This window comes from Eubalaena glacialis, chromosome 3 (assembly GCF_028564815.1).
Source record: "Eubalaena glacialis isolate mEubGla1 chromosome 3, mEubGla1.1.hap2.+ XY, whole genome shotgun sequence".
In the NCBI taxonomy this organism is placed as follows: Eukaryota; Metazoa; Chordata; class Mammalia; order Artiodactyla; family Balaenidae; genus Eubalaena; species Eubalaena glacialis.
The window spans coordinates 161,033,048-161,043,980 of record NC_083718.1 but is presented as its reverse complement, the minus strand read 5'-3'; the positions used below and the strand labels follow the sequence as shown (position 1 = coordinate 161,043,980).

At 43.8% G+C, this 10,933-nt stretch overlaps 1 protein-coding gene across 1 annotated transcript; it reads left to right on the top strand.

Moving 5' to 3' along the window:
- Window positions 1-8,726: 8,726 nt before the first annotated feature.
- LOC133088680 (transmembrane protein 59-like) lies at window positions 8,727-9,797 on the top strand. The gene is given in 2 exon segments (XM_061186707.1): window positions 8,727-9,446; window positions 9,448-9,797. Coding segments are annotated over 2 exon segments (972 nt in total). The 5' UTR covers window positions 8,727-8,739; the 3' UTR covers window positions 9,713-9,797.
- The last annotated feature ends 1,136 nt before the right edge of the window (window positions 9,798-10,933 follow it).

Genomic DNA, 10,933 nt, shown 5'->3' with positions numbered 1-10,933 from the left:
GGCCATGGAGCCCCTCATTGGTGGAAGGCTTATGGAGGGGGTATCTCCCCTTTCTCCCCCTTGAGAGGGGCCAGGCAAAGCTCACAGTGGGGACTCCAGTACTTCCCTCTGCCCGACGGGAACCAGTGTGGGCCACCTGTCAGCCAGGCCTGCCCACAACCTAGCACGTGTCTTCAGAACACAGGGGATCCCAGTAACCACTGTGCCCAGCTAGGCCAGGAAATGGCTCATGTAATGTCATGTTACATAAACAGCATCCGAACTACAAAATCCTATATGTTAACAACCACATGCCTATTCTTATTATTTCAGAGGCGTTCATTTTTTTATACAAGATAACTTCCCAAGACACCAAACTGAATTTTGATAAATGTAGGTTTTCAATATGTTCACTGACTTATGTTTTTCACATAGGCTTTATTTTGTTTTCTGAGAGATAATAAACTCCCCTTAAAATCCAGAATCCTCATCACCTTCAGTAAGGAAGAAGGAGGAGAAAAGGACGGGGGGGTGGGTGGGTTGTAATTCCTCGAAGGCAGGGAATCTCAGAGCTTTGAAGCTTGAGGAGTCAGGAAGCTCAGGGATGAAAGAGATCAAACTGCAGGTCCAAGGGGAACGAGGAGCCCTCAGAATGCGAAGAAGCTTCTCAGAGCTGCTGGCCCTGAGGCCTCACACTGGCCTCGTGCTGGGGTCAGGAACCCCTTTCCCATCCCCCCTTCCCTTCTCCTACTCCTGCCCCAATTCTGCTCCAAAAACAGCTGTTGCCACGAGATGGCCACCTCCTGAGCTTGTAACAACCACCTGAACAGCAGACTCTCCCAGCTTCACTGAAACCATTCTTTCTTGCCTTAGAAAGTGACCAGAAATGCAGTAAAGGTGCCTTAAAATTCCCTTATCACTGAAATGAGCAGATCGCAGAAGTGCCTATCTGCAGTTTTCATCTTATTCACTGAGTTTTTTAAAGGGGAGCCAAATATATCCGGAGAAAACCATAATTTGAAAAGATACATGCACCCCCCAATGTTCATTGCAGCACCATTCACGATAGCCAAGACATGGAAGCAACCTAAGTGTCCACTGACAGAGGAATGGATAAAGAAGATGTGTTGTATATAGATACATATACAATGGAATACTACACAGCCATAAAAAAGAATAAAATAATGCCATTTGCAGCAACATGGATGGACCTAGAGATTATCACACTAAGTGAAGTAAGTCAGATAAAGACAAATATCATATGATATCACTTATATGTGGAATCTAAAAAAGGACACAAATGAATTTATTTACAAAACAGAAACAGACTCACAGACATAGAAAACAAACTTACAGTTACCAAAGGAGGGGGGGAAGAAGGATAAATTAGGAGTTTGGGATTAAAATATACACACTACTATATATAAAATAGATAACCAACAAGGACCTACTGTATAGCACAGGGAAATAATACTCAATATCTTATAATAACCTATAAGGGAAGAGAATGTAAAAAAAAGAATATATATATTCATATATATGTATAACTGAAGCACTTTGCTGTACACCTGAAACTAACACAACATTGTAAATCAACTGTATTTCAATAAAAATTTAAAAATAAAATTAAAATAAAGTGGAGCCAAGTGAGGGAAGAGGGAAGAGTCCCACATTTACTTGCTGGGACTTCCCTTGGGCTGTTTGTCTGGAAAGCAAAATAAAGGCTGAAGGTGGCCCATTGATTTCCTCTCACTCAGAGAATTCTGCCCGAGTTAGGCTTGGCCGGATAGCACATAATCTGTAAAGACGAAAGTCCTTCTCTTCTTCGGGAGGGCCACAAAGATGCGGTTACTAGGAGCAGGCCGGCCACGCACAGCACAGGGGAGGCTTCCCCAGCAAGGCCACCGCCAAATGCTCTTCTGCTCCGGCAGAAAGCCAGGCCCAGACTCTCCATCGCCACCCTCCGTGGCTTTTATCTGGGTGACCGGGCAGGGGGCGAGGAGGGCTGGATTCTGGGTGACTCGTAGAGACTCCCTATGAGAAACACTCAGTGAGCCCCTCCTAGGGTCCTCTAGGAAGACAGTTGGAAGGACTTCCCAGGTCATTCAGTCCAACGGCTGCTTTTACAGAGGAAAACTCAGAGCCCTCAAGGGATTCAGTCCACGGGAACAGGACACCTTGACTCTCCTCCCCAGCTTCCTTTCCCTCTCCCAGTCTCTCCGCCACAGAGGAGGAGGGCCTCCCTCCACCTCGCTGCTCAGACACAGGTCTGGGAATCATCTTGGTGCTGGCTACGTCCTGTTTCCCACCAGATCTACCTCCACCCTCCCTACTCCGCTCTCTGCCCACGGGCTGACCTGGAAGGACCACATCAATGGGCAGCCTCTGTGGTCTGGTTAGCAGCCAATGGGGCAGCCCCACAGGAGATCACAGGAGGGTGGAGGGAGGGGAAAGAGGTCAGTGGATTCATTCCTCGGCTCTCTGCCTGCGAGGGAGAAATTCAGAACACTGGCCTGGCTTGACCTTCCACTGAAGGTCACTGCTCCCTTCAAGGCAGCCCTCTCCTTCAGGGTTCCAGTAACTTCCCCCCTCTCCTTGCCCCTCAGGCCTCCACAGTATCAGCTCCATCCTATCAGCCCAGCACCACCACTGTCGTTCCTCCACAGCCCTGCCTTTGTAGATGGTCCCTCCTGAATTGTCCCCCTATGAGATGGCTATATCCTGTTCCCACCCTGAACGGGATAAGCATTGATTCCTGCTGCTGCTTACCCCTCCACGTCCCCGTCTACCCTTATCACAGCCCCGGCCTCTTTAGCCTGGACAGCTGCAAGAGCCTCCCGACCACGCTTCCAGCTTTCCTCCTGGCCCCTTCTCATCTGCTCTCCCCAGGAGCATACCCAGTTATCCCGTGAAATGTAAATCAAACCGCGTCATGCACCTGCAAATCTTGCAATGGTTTCCATTGCCCCCCAGTAAAATCAAAGCTCTTCCCCTGACTTCTGAGGGCACACCAGACCCGACCTGCTCTCTGCAGCCTCCTCCTGGGCCCTGAGCTGCCGTGCAGCCTCCTCTCCTTCCTCCTGCCCCCAGGCGCTTCCCCGCACTGAGACTTCACAGCTGCTGCTCCCTCGGCCCAGCATTCCCAGCATTCGTCTCCTCCTCTCGTGGAAGAGGCCTTCCTTAGCAGGGCACAGCCTGCGTTTTATTCCCCATCCCTGAGCTGTGCTCACGTCCTTCCAGCATTTAACAAATCTGTGATTATGTAAGTTTTCGTTTACTTTTAAAATGACTATCTCCCCTCCCTAGCTCCCACCCATGAGAGTTCCACATGGGTGGGAGCTAGGTCTGCTTTTCGGACCCCCCTCCCTCACCCACAGTGGGTACTCCAGGCACATTTGCCAGATGAACAAGTCAGTGTATGTCCCAATAAAGGGAAGGATTGTCCTTTAATCTGAGATTTGTGCCCTTACTTTGTTGAGGGGTTGTTAATATTGTCCTTTCTTTCATGAAATGACTGTAAAAATAAATGACAGTTATCAAAAATTTTAAACGGCAACCTTATACAGTTCTCCAAAATATTGTTGAAATTGTATGAGTCTATGATATCCCAGATTAAGCAATGTTTCAAGGGTCACAGTGCTGGCCCCTAGAGAGGTGACCTGGGTGATGGAGTCTGAAGTCAGACTCAGGGTCTGAGTTCAAGTCTCCACTCTGTTGCTTGGTAGCCGTAAAACTCTGAGCAAGTTACTTAACCTCTCTGTGCCTCGTTTTCCTTACCTGTAAAATAGGGATAATAATAGGATCTACTTCAGAGGATTTTTGTGAGAATTCACTGATTAATACTTGTGAAGTTCTTAGAACAGTGCCTGGCACTGTTCAATAAATGTTGGACAACAAATTTGTTCAGCAAAAATGCTCAGCAAACGTTAGTGCTACCATCATCATCATCATCATCATCATTACTAAACCCAGCTCTTCTAAATCCCCCACCAGGGCTCTTTTCTCTTTAAAATGTTATCTCCCAACATTCTCTCTTCAAATGTTATCTGACCACCCCTAAATGTCAAGCCAAAATTCAGCACTTAGAAAACGATCCTAGTCCAGCCAACCAGATTTTCTGGATAGCTAAGCACCAACCTTGATAACATGTGCTTCTAACATATGTTATTTCTTTCCTACTTCTTTACTAATTTTGATGAAATGAGCATCATTATGGAAATGCACGGTGCTGTGGATCCCAGAAACACCACAAGAAAAACTCCATAGGTCTGAGGCTCTGCAGCCCAGGTGGAGGCTCCACTCTGTCCCCCCAAAGCACTCAACACCCTGAGCTCCGCTCTCCTTGTCTGCAGAGTGGGAAGGTCATAGGCACTGAGAGGTCACTGTGGTCCTAATGAGTCATGTGCACCCACCACAAGCTCCTAAAACACTCCTTTTCTTTCTTATTTTTTGGTTAAGAATACTATAATTCACCCAGGAGAATGCCTTAATGTAGGTCTCCAGGCAGAATTCTCTCTTCCTCAAGATCTGCTAAACACCCAAGCCCCTGCCTAGAAGAGAGTGGGGTTAACGCCTCAGGGGGAACCGACCCCTCACACTCTGTACAGAGGGAATTCCTTCCTGGTGGTGCTCACGTGACCGACAGAGCAAGTCACCCGCAGGCTGCTCCTGAAGCAGGACAGGCTTTTGAAGCTGTGATATTTCTGAATTTGGCCTTGGACAAAGACACCATATTTCCTCACAGCCATTCACACCCTGACTCAAGCAATTTTAACTGAATTCTATTTCCTTTCAACCCAAGGCCATTTGAAGGTGCAAAAACCATATTTGTGAATGAATTCTAGCATTTGATTTGCAGAGTCCATTCCACTGAATTCCATGCTTTATCCCAGGTATATTTCAACTTTCTGAGGCTCAGAACCATTTTCCCCACCCTCAACAATATCACACACCCACCTCCCAAATACACAAATGTGTATGGGTTATATAGTCAACAGCTCATGCTAAAGGGGACCCATATTAAATAATATTGTTACATAGATATTAATAAGGCTAAGATAAAAGATGAGAAAATAGAAGAGAGTCTTTGTATCTTTTTAATGTTGTTCGTTATGTAGAAATTGGGAACCAAATCAATGAATTTTCTGACTACAGAGTCAACAAAATTATCTGAATTCTAAACAAATCCTGGAGTATACTTACAAATAAATAGCCTAGAGAAAAGATGAAAGCATAAACTAAGGACAGGAAGTGAAACCGGATTCAGAAATATTATTCTTGCATTTGAGATTAAAAGAAATATACATACATCTATAATTCTACAACTCCCACAAAGCCTAATTTCATTTGTAAAATACACCAGGGAATCCTGGCAAGTTTCTGTGGAATCATGCAACTAGGTGTGTCTTTTAATTAAACGCACATCTAGCAATCCACAAATACGAATTAAGCATCACCAATTAGTTAGCACTGTGGAGGATTTAGGTCTCTACCCCCCACAGAGCAAGCAATTTGCGCAACTTTACCCTACAACACATGAAAACCAGGGCCCCAGCTACCAATGTTAAAGACATTCTATTCTGCAGGGGTTCATCTTCATTCTCTCCAAAAGTGTATCAAGGTCCTGCTGTGTTTCAATGGAACCAAACAGCTAAGGCTCTGAAAGACACCATTTCAGAAGAAAAAGGGGTGAGATTATCTCTGAACAATCACTCTATTAGCATGAATCTGAACTGTGATATTTGGTCACTTTGTTTTAGTTTACAACCACCTTTGCAAGTGATAAGATTTAAATTGATTGATGCGGAGAGGGTGGGAAAGGAAAACAACACACATGCAATAAACACACACACACACCCATCAGACACATACCCATAACACGCACACACATCACAGGATCCAAATTCAACAAGCAGAGGTGAATGCAGAACTGGTCTAAGCTGAATGTATGCACAAAAGACTCCCTTCCTTCCTTCCTTCCCTCCGCCCTTCCTTCCTTCCTCCCCTCCTTCCTTCCTCCCCTCCTCCCTTCCTCCCTTCCTTCCTTCCTGTCCTACCTTTTTTATTCCATCAACAAGGCCAGGTGACAGCGGGAACACCTCATATTCACCCTGCTTCAAGTAACAAGGGGGCAGATTGTGAGAGAACACAAGTCATGTGCGCTTCCAAGGTCCAGTCCAGTCCTTCCTGTATCAGCGCCAGTCCCATTTCAAAGTTTTACTTCCTAGGTCATCCCAAATTTGTAATTCATCCATAACACAGACCCCTAACCATTTCTTGAGCCCTTCCTGGAAATCCAGAGATGAAAAAGGCCCAGCCTCTGTGTGTTCTCAAGTCCTCATGGGATGGGCAGCCCAATGGGAGAAAAAGCACTCTGGGATCAATGTGGGATTGCAGTTTGCTTGCATGCTCTGTTCCATGTGCCTGAAGTTTTCTAGGGGAGTCCTCCCCTTCACCAGTTACCCCTCCATGAAGAGCTGCCTCTCCTAACTAGACAGGTGCACCATTCACCACAGGAAGCCCAGGCATCCCTTCCCATCGACGGGGCAGGTCTCAAGTAAGATGCTTGAGCCCTGCAAGGCTTGTTTCTCCCCGTGGATCACACAAAACACAGTCTCCAAGCCTCCATCGTGCCTGTTACCTTGGGGCTGCTTGCTTCCTACAAACTTCTCTTCCTCTCTTCCTGAAAATACCACGGGTTTCTCAACTGACGTATATTAAAACTAATTCCATCTTAACATATTCTGGAGCCCTTCACAGCATGCCTTAAATTAAGCAGGAGCACTCTGGTCTCCAGATGACAGCCTCTCAGGCAAACCTCCCTTCATTCCCAGGACTCCAGCAAACAGCCCCCTCTCGGTCTCCCCAGCCCACTGCTCCCTGTCCAACAGCTCTGGTTTCCCCCACTTGGAAAAGTACATCTGACAGATTTTACATCCTTCAGACCAAGGATGTAAAATCCTTCACCTCCATGTGAAACCTCTACTTGTATTTCCTTTTCTATGACTTGTATTTGAAGAACATCTGGGCCTTTTATTCAGCTTTTAGAAAAATTAGGGAAGGTCACAGCCCAAGTAGTCACTTGGTAAAGGTAAAAGGTAAAATTAACTACAATAGCAAACTCTCACATAGCCCTGATTATGTGCCTGGTAGAGTTCCAAGTGCTTTACCTATACGAACCACTAAATCTCACCACAGCCCTATAAGGCAGTCTTATTTCTTACCCCCATTTTACAGGTAATGAAAGTGAGACCCAAAGAAGTTGCATGAAATTAACTTGCCTAGAGTCATCCAATTAATAATTGGCAGAACAGGGATTTGAACCTTTGTCATCCATCTCAGCGGTGCTGCTCACCAGGAAGGGAACGCTGTTGGCATGACAACAAAGGTACTTCCGTGCCCCCTTAAATGCAGCATTAACTCTATGAACACCCCGCAAGCCCTGTAGATAAGCTACCTTTGTATAAATTTACATGTCACCTTCAGGAAGAGCAGGGTTTGCCTGGGTGAGGAGAAGGAAGAAGACAAGAGACTTCTGCCCTTGAAAGATTCTATTTTAATTCTTTAAAAAAACCACTGAACAGACCCAGCCCTGGATTTCAAGATCAGTTTCAAGGTCTCCAGGCATGAGGCAGTCATCTGAAAAGGGAAGCATGACAGGAGTCTGACCTCTGTGTGGCCTCCTTGTTCTCAAGGTGCTGCTTTCAGATCTGAAAATGAACAGGAAAGCCGAGGAGCCAAAATCTCCCTAATCTCGGATCAGGTATCAATACCATTAGGCATTGGAAGCTTGTGACAGCAGAAGATGTCACATTCTCAAGTGCTAACACGGCAGCATTTATCTAAGTTTACTGATAAACAAACTAAGACATAAAAGGTCAATTAACTATTTCTAGAAGTTCTATATAAGACTCAGAAACTTGCTTGTTAATCTAGCCTAACTTCCTAGAAACACTGAATCACAACATCACACAATGCAAGTCCCTCAAACCCAAGTCCCTTTGGAGAAAGGAGCTGGCTGCAGCAAAGGCCCTGACAGGTAGAGGACAATCATTAAGATGGTGATGACAATGATGATGTCGGAGAAGATGGTGGCAGCCATGATCACGAGAGCAAGTATTGTTGGCACATCTCATATGGGTCAGGGACTGTGCTGAGGACTCTTCCTGCACTGTCTTAATCTTCACAGGAACCGTGAGAGGCAGATACCAGCACAACACCCATTTTAAAGATGAGGAATTAGATGAGAGAGGCCAAGTATCTGGGTCAAGGTGTCATGATTGTGGTCACGATATGAACCGGGGCCAATCTGACTCCCCAATTTCACATTCTTATCTAATGCTCGACTGTCTCTTCCTATAAGAAAACTTTATTATAGAAAGTTCTGGAAACAGGATATGCTGATTACTCACATTTTCTGGTAAATATATGTGCAATCAGTTCTAAATACTCATCTGAAAAATGTTCCACAATGTTCATGGTCCTCTTTCCTGTCTTAGTAAGTATAGTATGCTAAATATAAATCTACTTGTACTTTATTAATAGATATGTGCAGGGCTATCTCTTAGCTATTTGCCATAACAATTAGGTCTGATTGTAGAGTATTTCAGATATAGGCACAAGAATTAGACACAGCCCAGTATATATATATGTATGTGTGTGTGTATGTGTGTGTGTATATATATATATATATATATATATATATATATATATAAAATATATAGAGCAACAAGCTGACCTGCTGTGACAGAGGCAAACAAAATGGCGTCACCAAAGGGGAGCCTCTGGGTCAGGGCCCAACTGGGGCTCTCGCCGCTGCTGCTGCTGCTGACCATGGCCCTGACTGGAGACTCGGGGACCACTTCGGCTGAAGCGTTCGACTCGGTCTTGGGTGATACGGCGTCTTGTCACCGGGCCTGCCAGTTGACCTACCCCTCGCACACCTACTCCAAGGAAGAGGAGTTGTACGCATGTCAGAGAGGTTGCAGGCTGTTTTCAATTTGTCAACTTGTGGATGATGGAATTGATTTAAATCGGACCAAATTGGAATGTGAATCTGCATGTACAGAAGCATATTCCCAATCTGATGAGCAATATGTTTGCCACCTTGGGTGCCAGAATCAGCTTCCATTTGCTGAACTGAGACAAGAACAACTCATGTCCCTGATGCCAAAAATGCATCTAGTCTTCCCTCTAACTCTGGTAAGGTCATTCTGGAGTGATATGATGGACTGTTCACAGAGCTTCATAACCTCTTCGTGGACCTTTTATCTTCAAGCTGATGATGGGAAAATAGTTATATTCCAGTGTAAGCCAGAAATCCAGTATGCACCACCGTTGGAGCAGGAGCCGACAAATTTGAAAGAATCGTCGCTAAGCAAAATGTTCTATCTGCAAATGAGAAGTTCACAAGCACACAGGAACTATCTTGAAGATGGAGAAAGTGATGGCTTTTTAAGATGTCTCTCCTAACTCCGGGTGGATTTTAACCGTGACTCTTGTCCTCTCCGTGATGGTATTGCTCTGGATTTGTTGTGCAATTGTGGCTACAGCTGTGGAGCAGTATGTCCCCTCTGAGGAGCTGAGTATCTATGGTGACTTGGAATTTGTGAGTGAACAAAAGCTAAACAGATATCCAGCTTCTTCTCTCATGGTTGTTAGATCTAAAGGTGAAGATCATGAAGAAGCAGGGCCTCTACCTGCAAAAGTGAATCTTGCTCATTCAGAAATTTAAGCTTTTTTTTTTTTTTAAAGAAAAGTGTATAGACATCTAAATTTCCATTCCTCATAGTGCTTTTTAAAATGATTTCATTGGCTATAGGGCTTAAAAATCACTTTAAATAAATAAAGTTACCCAAATCTGTGAAGACTGCATTTGCTGTAACTTTACCTGTAATTTTTTTCTAGTAATTTAAGAGATGGATATTTGGGATTGTATTTTTAGTTTACTAATATCTGTAGCTATTTTAATTGTTATTTGCATTGTTTTTGTTTGTTTCCTTTCTTAGCCAAATTCTATGAGCTGATCATTGTTCTTCCCCACCTCCTACCATGTCAATCACCTTAGTTAATAAGTTGAATACTCAGTAGGATATGATACTCTTGCTCAGAAATGACCCACAACCTGTAATTTGAAATCTAGTAGAAAATGTCCTTTAACACACTGCATTTTCAGTTGTATTGAATTGAAATCATTAAAATTTTATTTGAATAATTATGTGCTGAAATTTGAGTTAATATACTCTTGATTTTCCAGATCTTCCCTTTCACCCCTACCCAACCCAGAAAATAATTAGAAAATGTTCTATGTCTATTTATTGCTATATGATGATCAGGGAGCAAATTAAAGCAAAAATGATTCTCTCACAAAAAAAAATAATAATAAAATTAAATTAAATATATACACACGGTCCCTGACTGACAATGGTTTGACTTATGATTTTTTTGACTTTACAATGGTGCAAAAGCAATACGCATTCAGTAGGAACCATACATCAAATTTTGAATTTTGATCTTTTCCCAGGGCTAGCGATATGCTGTCCTTTCCTCTCCTGATGCTGGGTAGTGGCAGCAGCCGCAGCTCCCACTCAGCCACGCGATCACAGGGTAAAAAAGCGATATACTGACAACCATTCTGTACCCAGACAACCATTCTATTTTTCACTTTCGGTACAGTATTCAATCAATTACATGAGATATTCAACACTTTAGTATAAAGTAGACTATATATTAGATGATTTTGCCCAACTGTAGACTAAAGTGAGGGTTCTGAGCACATTTAAGGCAGGCTAGGCTAAGCTATGATGTTCAGTAGGTTAGGTGTATTAAATATATTTTCAGCTTATAATATTTTCACCTTATGATGGGTTTATCAGGATGAAATCCCATTGTGAGTCAAGAAAGATCTATATACTAGTAGATGTAATATATATTTTAAACATTTTTTCATATATTT